At 32.6% G+C, this 8,334-nt stretch overlaps 1 protein-coding gene across 1 annotated transcript in view; it reads left to right on the top strand.

The window, feature by feature from the left end:
• Positions 1 to 1,976: 1,976 nt before the first annotated feature.
• Positions 1,977 to 8,334, top strand: part of LOC111621323 (ribonuclease P protein subunit p25-like protein) — a 28,946-nt gene continuing 22,588 nt past the window's right edge. The window contains exons 1-2 of the mRNA XM_023363416.1: positions 1,977 to 2,072; positions 6,059 to 6,179. Coding sequence (XP_023219184.1) covers positions 6,158 to 6,179 — 22 coding nt within the window. The 5' untranslated portion in view covers positions 1,977 to 2,072; positions 6,059 to 6,157. The remainder of the gene's footprint in view (positions 2,073 to 6,058; positions 6,180 to 8,334) is intronic.

Genomic DNA, 8,334 nt, shown 5'->3' with positions numbered 1-8,334 from the left:
CACCAGGCGGAAAAACAAAAAATATCATGTATCTACAAGTACTCCAATAAATAAATAGAATTGAAACAACACTTTGAAATGTTTTCCCCATGAAAATTAATAATAATAAGTTTCAATAAAAATGATAAAATGTAAATTGAATTTTATCATAATGAGTTTGCTTGAATTTCCTTTCTTCTGAGATTGCAGCAATGCGCGACGGGTAAGCTAGTTTGAAATAAGAATATTTCTTGGGGTTTGAAAGTAATTTACAGTTTGCTTTAATGAATTCTAGTAAAATTTTTGTTCTCTTTATCCCATGAAAGTTAACATTGTGACAATGGCATTTTGCCAGGGCAATAGCAAAATTTGCTTTAATGTGTGAATTCACTTTATTTGTGTTTGTTTAAGGATGAGTGGACTGTGGATTTTGATCATTTCTAAATGTTTGTATAATTTGTGTTTGGTAGTATTTCTTTTGCTTTTTAAGTTTTTTTTACAAATTTTTATTAATATTGCAATTATGGAATACACAGTGTTTAGTGACAGTGGAGACATCACTTTAAAGAACACATCAATGCTATAAAATACAACCTTGAAAAGGTTGTATTTTATAGCATTGATGTGTTCTTTAAAGTGTATTTTTAACTATTTTGGTTTCACCAACATAAGTGTGGTTACAACTACAGGAAAATTTATAAACCACATTGTTTTTCTCCGAAATGTTGATAATAGTTTTATTGGTGCTTAATTTTTTTTGGATTGTGTTGGTGTAGGCTAGAACAATATGTACAGGGTGGGCCAAAAGTCACTTTACCATTTAAAAATGAAATAATTTTTTACTTTTAATTATTTTATAAGTTTCTTTTTAACATTATAATGTACATATCTTGGAGATGTTTTTGGCCTAAACATGAAAGATAATATCTTTTAAATGACCCCCGTTTTCCTCTTTACAGTAGAAAGAGCTTGCCTTTGTGAAGTGACTTTTGGCCAACCCTGTATATTAAATTGTTAGAATTTATTTTGGATCTTTTCAAAAACATTTTTACATATGGAACTGTTTGGTCAAATTTCTAGTCTGTCCAATTTGGCGTCCCAGATGATCACAGGCATGTTCGCTCAGTGAGAAATTGGGAGACAGGCAGGTCAAGAAAGTGTGGTAATATGGTGAAGGCTGTCCTTTTGACATCCTTGGTGTGTGTGGTCAAGCATTGTCTTGTTGGAAAATGGAAACATAGTAAAGAGAGAAAACGTCTGGTTTACTTAAATAATAAATCATATGATATTTAGTATTTAAGATGTCTACTCAGACTTATTTTATTAATAGGACTTATTATACCGACGACTTGGTTCAGCAAATTTAAGAAAACTTATCAGAAAAAACAGTCTTTATTTTTCACTCCTTTTTACATAAAAATACAAAGTATAATTGAGTTACAAAAATCTGGTAAATTTTTNATAAAATATGCAAATTGTACTTAAGTTATTAATTCAGATTGACAAATCTGAATTAATAACTTAAGAATAATTTGCATATTTTATCATTATTGTACTGTTCATTGGCTACTTCTGAGCAAGAAGCAGCTTAACAAGTGAACCAATAGAATTTACAATATTATTTTTTTATAAAAGTCATCCTTAACCTCATAATTAAGCTTTATGCCATTTTATAATAATTAAAAATATTAAAAAGTGTTTCTAATAAAATATCATAACAGATGGCGCTACACGCAGTTTTAAATGTTGCTGGGAAAGTTTAAACTCATTACTGAAATTTTTTTAAAGCTTGTCTTAATTATTAATTTAATTTATAAAAATATATTTTGTATATTAAATGAATATGGTACTTCTAGATAAAAAAATTATTTTAGGAAAAACATCAAATCGGACCCTATCTCCTAAGTTACTTCGGAAAGAGCGTTGCAGACTAGTATTAAATGGAATAAATATTTCACGATCTTGTCATAAACCCGTGGAATCGTTATTACTCAGTTTTGGTTTCTCCTCTGTGAAAAGTGGATTTTTATTCTTGCTATCTACGAAATTGTTGAAACGTGACCTTGTGGCATCAGCGTTTCACTTCTAAACAAGTAAGAGTTTGTTTCTCATTACTAACATGTAGTGGTAGAAACAATCTAACGGATTATGAGGTTTTTCTACACTGTATCTGACACACAACAATTCACGATGTCACGTTGTTCCAAAACATTTCGTTTTCCTAAGTTGGTCTACCATGTGTTCCCACACTTTTTGAACATTATTTTGAAATTGGCTAATCGCATTTTTAGATAAAAGTTTAGATTGAACACAATGACAGACGAAGGAAGAAGAAAAAAAAGTAGAAACTAATATGGTTTCAGAATCCATGGCTGAAGCCATAGAATCTATGAGAGAAGATGGAATGGAAAAAGTAGTAAAAATATTTCGGTTCCTAAAAAGTACTTTAATGAAGTTGTTACACTTAAAATGATCAGATTGCTGCTTAAATTTGATATGATGTGTGTTGATTGGGCCTAAGTATAAAGTTCAGGAGCAGAGGCAGATGAATATATGCGATTTTTGCAAATAAACACTTTCATTTCTCGATGCCTAAATATGCAATATAACCAACTTATTGATCAAAACATAAATCATATTTTTTATATAATCTACGTTTAGCTATTTTTAAACTCATTTTCACACTCTTTTAAAAACTGTCACGGTTTAGGTAATAAACAACACGGTCACTCTAGCTAAGGTGACCAAATTTTTTTTCGGCAAATCCAGGGACACATGTCACTCGTCACTTTTTAGAGCAGTAGTAGCCTACATATGTAAGTACATTTTTTTTTTTTTTACATTTAGTGGAGCACTCCCTCTGACCTGTAGCATTAAATGCTACTGGCTTGAGGTACTCCTCTTTTAATTAATCTGCTTCGCATATGCTTTGCAGGTTGTGTAAGTACAGTCAAATTGGTACTGTACAGTACATACACATGACTGAGACCTAAACATTTTAATTTTGATTGAGCTCGTTCACTTCAATCAAACAGCTGTCCTCCAATAAAGTTTATAGCTATAAACTTTTGGCACGTTTTTTCTATGTTCTGCCCTCTTTGAATTTGGCTCCTTCTTGGCATTTCCACAAAAATTGATTACTTCATAAAAAATTACATGCAACTCTGAAAACATTGGATACATCTTCTAGTGGAAAAATTGACTAGGCCCACCAGTGGCCGAGCGGTCTTCGTACCCTGAACACTGGGAGTTCGGTCATGGGTTTGCGCCTCGCTCGGACGGTCTGGCCATGAGGAGTTTTCCGGGTTTTCTCCACGTCTGTAACGCCTAAATAGGGGCCAGTTTCCCTTAAAAGACCTCCCGGAAGGCATTCCCTCTAGGCAGATCGCCCAAGTGTTGCGTTGCCATAACTTAAATTAAACAAACAAACAAAAATTGACTGCGACAATATTACAGTAACCACAAGGAAACGGAGACAGACGGGGACAAGTTTCCCTCTCAAGAACAAAACCAGTGACGCTTCCTTGTCGGGAAACAGAGGGTCAAAAACGGGGACAGTTTGTTTTTGACAACTATCAAGATAACTTGAAATTGTTCCTCCTTATTCAGAAACATGTTTTACCCGTAAGAGAATAAACATAGACTACATAACTCTTATGATTCTAGACTAATGGCATACCCTGTATTTTACGTCTACGATTATTCAGATAATTATTCTGTGGCTAGATGGCCGAGCGGATAAGGTGTCAGCTTACCACTCTTGGGAACCCGGAGTCGAAAATTCCCAGGTATTTTTCGCGTGGGTGGTCCGTTCCGGATATGTCTGGCCCCGTCCTTCACCACCGTCCGCTTTATTGTAGGTCTAGCTCAGGGGTCGCCAAAGTGGTCTATATCGACCCGTAGGGGTCGATATGACATTATTGGGGGGTCGATGAAAAGACTAAAACTTATAAATTTTGAACCGAATATTGCTAATCTTGCTAAGGATTATCAAGCTTATCCATCTTATTGATTGTCAGTTACAAAAAATTATTATTAACATATGTATTGTACAGTACAATACTGTGCAATAAATGTAAAAAATATAAAATTAAAAGATATATATTAAAATAGTAAGCGCTGTTTGTTTTTGCTTGTAACACAAACTTTTTGGTGGAGTCGATGTGAGGTTTCGAAAAGTTGCAGGGGGTCGACGATGAAAAAAGTTTGGCGACCCCTGGTCTAGCTTGATAAAAATGCCTCTTAGTGACCACAGAACAGAAAGAGCGCCTATCATTTATTTTATTAAAGAATGATTATTTCATGTACTATCTTTAAATTAAGTTAATTTGTTTAACAAATCAGAAACGAATTATAACTTATAAATGAAGAAATTGTCGTAGAACTTTTAGTACTGCTTTGATCTTTTTATTTTAAAATATACATCACTTATAATTCTATTCATTACGACTAATCAAACTGTCTTCGATAATGGCTAAACTTCGATTAAAATTCAGTTTGTAATAATGAACAAAAAACGGCATTCTATTCATATATAAAAGTCACATTTAGTCCAAGAAATAAATAGACAAATAGCTTGAAACTAGATCCAGTTTATGAACATTATGGACATCTAACAGGAGAACTTATCTCGGGTTCCGAATGAAGGCGGACTCCAAATTTAATCTTTTATATCAGAAACACGATACAAATTATGTTTCTTTTGATAAGTAGTAAGTAGAAATTTGTTTTTATCGAATTTATTTATATATTTTATGCCTTTGACGAGAAATGGGCCTTCTTTTTTGTTACAGACATGGACATAAGCAAGGCCTCTCTGGCTTGCAGCTATTAAATAATCGCTTGAAATTTTCAATAAAATAAAAAAATCATAACCAATCTTCCAAGTAAAAATATATAAAATATGACTCATTACGAGAAAATTAAATATAATAAATCAAATTAAAAATAATTTTTTATTCGGTTAATCTACTGACCGATTTACGTTTATCTGACTTGTAACACTTTTCTTAAAATAAACATCAATTGTAAACACGTGAAATAATTTAATATTTCACGTAAGCGAAGTGTGATAATATCAAAATAGATAAGGTGACTTTGATGCGAACAATTCTCTTATCGCTACATTGTAACAAAGGAATTATTGTAATAGTGCAGTGACCACAAAACTTGTTATAAACACGTTCCTATGTCCCACTTTGTAAACAGCTATCCGATTGTGCAACATTTAAAAATATTTATTCAATGTCGACATTGAACAGATATTATTAATAGAATTTATTTTTATTTTATAAATCATATAAATATTTTCTGATGATTTAAGCAGTAAAATATTTTATATTATTATTATCATTTAAACTCTTTCCGTCCCGTGGGCATAAGTGGGCCTTTTTTAGAAAGCCCATTATATGTCAGGCCCATAACGGGGCAGTCGGATGGTGAGGGACGGGGACCACATATTCGATCGAACCATCCCTCGAAAAATTTCTGGAGAGTTTTCGTTCGGTTCGATCGCGGGTCCCCCAGAGCGGTAGGCTGCCACCTTGACCGCTTGGTCATCCGTCCTTAAATGGTAGGTTGTTTGGCCATCCATCGTGTATTTTATAGCCAGATGGCTGAGAAGTTAAGGTATCAGCCTACAACTTTGGAGAGACCGGGATCAAATCCCGATGGATCAATATGTAGTGGAAACTTCATATCTCTTAGTGTCCACAGAATAAGGCCGAGCGGTCAAGGTGGCAGCCCACCGCTCTGGGGGACCCGGGATCGAATCCGGACGGATCAAGGAATCCCCAGGAATTTTTCGGGGGTGGTCCGTTCGGATATGTCGGGCCCCGTCCCTCACCACCCGGTCGTCCCATTGTGGGCCTGGCCGAACCCACAATGGGCCTGCTATAAGAGGCCATCTTAGTGCCCACAGGGCAGAAAGAGTTTAAAAAAAAAGTGCCCACAGAATGGAAAAACTTCATTGTTTATAGTTAATAGTTTAAAATTATAATAAAGTTATTTTATAATGCAATATATTATTATTAATTTTATCTTTTGAAAAAGTTATTATTTATTATTGTTTATACTTTAGTTGATACTAGAGGTCGTATTATGATCGTAAACAAAATGATGGAGGAATGAGTTAGGAATCACGTGTAGGAATGTATTATAAATAGATGTTGTAATTCAAATGGCGCAAAAAGTTAATGAACGTAAGGTTATTTTTATTTTGTATTTCACATTATGCATTTTTATTTATTGTTTAAAAATTTATTCTATTAATATTTATCATTTTTTATAATTTAAAACATAGGTTTTCGGAAAATTAAACTAATATCATAAATTGCATCTTGTTTGTCATTTCTGCAATGAAGTTTATAACTCCTTTGAAAATAATAAATAATCCATTATGATAATGGCAGGTTACAACGGTCTGAAACATGATTGTTCAGTTAATAATCAAGTGAAGACTTCTCAGAAGCTGAAACTTTCTTATAATCAACAAGAGACCACCTTTCTTACTTTTTCAGCATACAATTTTATTATAACACAAAATGTTTTTGGTCTCATTTAGGGGCTTGCAACAGGTTTTGAACAAAAAAAATGAATTATAACATTTAAAAACAATAAAACTAAAACCTTACAATTGTTGGTTTGTTTTATTCCTTGACTGCCTTTTATCAGAGACAAAGAACTAAGGAAACGCAGAGCAGAAAAATATTATTTTTATTTTTAAAATAAGCCATGCCTTTCAGGTGGTTTTACAAAAACTTCTTTTATACTCTTCCTCAAGGTTTTTTTACAAATTTTCTGATCGAACATCATTTATTGGAAAATTTGTAAAAAAGCCTTGAAGAAAAGTGTAAAAGAACTTTTTGTAAAACTACCCAAAATGCATAGCTTGTTTTGAAAAAAATAAAAAATAAAAAATAATAATAATAATAAAATAAAAATTTTTCTGCTGTTAGTCACTGATAAAAGGCAGTTGAAGAGTAAAACAAATCAACAACAATCTTAAAAACAATTTTAGTTTTATATTGTTTTTAAAAATTGTTTCTGCCCCATTGTATATATTAAAACAAATTACAGCATTTTAAATGATAGAATGATGTAATTTGGAACACTTTGCTTTTTGTTTGAAAACCTGATGCAGACCCTTAAACGAGGCCAAGCACATTTGTTTTATAATAAAATTGTTTGCTGGAAAAAGTATGGAAGGTGGTCTCTTGATAGATGAATAATCTTATTCATTATCATTTACTTCAAAGCAACTAATAAGCTTTTTCACAATAATATTTATATTGATTGTTTTCATTACCAGTTTCTGTGGATTTTTTTAAGCCTAAAATTTTGTTGTTTTTTTTTCAGTAACTTATATTACTCAAGGAACTCTTAAGGAAGTTTATATCAAAAAGAGTTTCTTGTGTGATGTAAGTTACTGAAAAAAAACCAAAATTTTAAGCTTAAAATATTAATATTGATTTTCTAGGAGATGAATGCAATCTGGAGTTTGCTACTTCCTCAGAGCTAGAATCTTACTATAGAGGCAGTCACATAGATAGGGTTTGTGCTGCCCAGGACAATCCTTGAGTTTGGCACTTCCACAGAAAAAAACAACATAATATACATCAAACACATATAGAGAAAAGGTGAAAAAGATATTTAGTCATAGGGAAAATCCTGTCAAAAAAATTAGGACACTGTTACTAGTGTTGTTTTTAATTAAGCACATAAGAGCTTAAATAGGTATGATAGTCAGTAAGGCAATCTTCAAGGAAATAGTCTTTGAAAGTTGCTATATTGAATTGTGTTTTTGTGGATAAATAAAATTGTTTGGCACCTTGTGTCCTTCTATATCCCAACAGAAAAAAACTTTCCGTTTTGTTGCAGTAGACCAAAAGTGCTGCTCAGGGTAGACTGTTCTCCCTGTTATGCTACTGTATAGAGCAGGGGTGGCCAAGCTTCTTGATAGTCTGAGCCATTTTTCAAAATTCAAAATTTTTTGCGAGCCGCAATTAAATACGTATTAAAAAGGTATGCAAAAAATTCCAGAATTATATCCGTAGCAAGAGTGATACAAATTGTTTCCTCCGGAGCACAATGTCAACTGTCCATTGCAATGACAGTTTACAAATTCAAAATCGGTCTGGAGTCGGTCGATAATGGACGATTACGCCACTGTTTATGTTCGTTCGCGCAGTTTTCCATGAGTCATATCATTCTTAACTTGGACGGAAATGAAATTTGTTACAACGTTGCACTTAATCTTTCATATTTGTTGTTAGTAATTTAAAAGACATTTTGAAACACATACGGAACAATAATAATTTTTTAAAATATAATAACACAAAAATGAAAAGGGAACTC

This window comes from Centruroides sculpturatus, unplaced genomic scaffold, assembly GCF_000671375.1.
Source record: "Centruroides sculpturatus isolate CEXI.00-Female unplaced genomic scaffold, Cexi_2.0 scaffold98, whole genome shotgun sequence".
Taxonomy (NCBI): Eukaryota; Metazoa; Arthropoda; class Arachnida; order Scorpiones; family Buthidae; genus Centruroides; species Centruroides sculpturatus.
The sequence above is the reverse complement of the archived record's forward strand: the minus strand, read 5'-3'. Positions and strand labels throughout refer to the sequence as shown.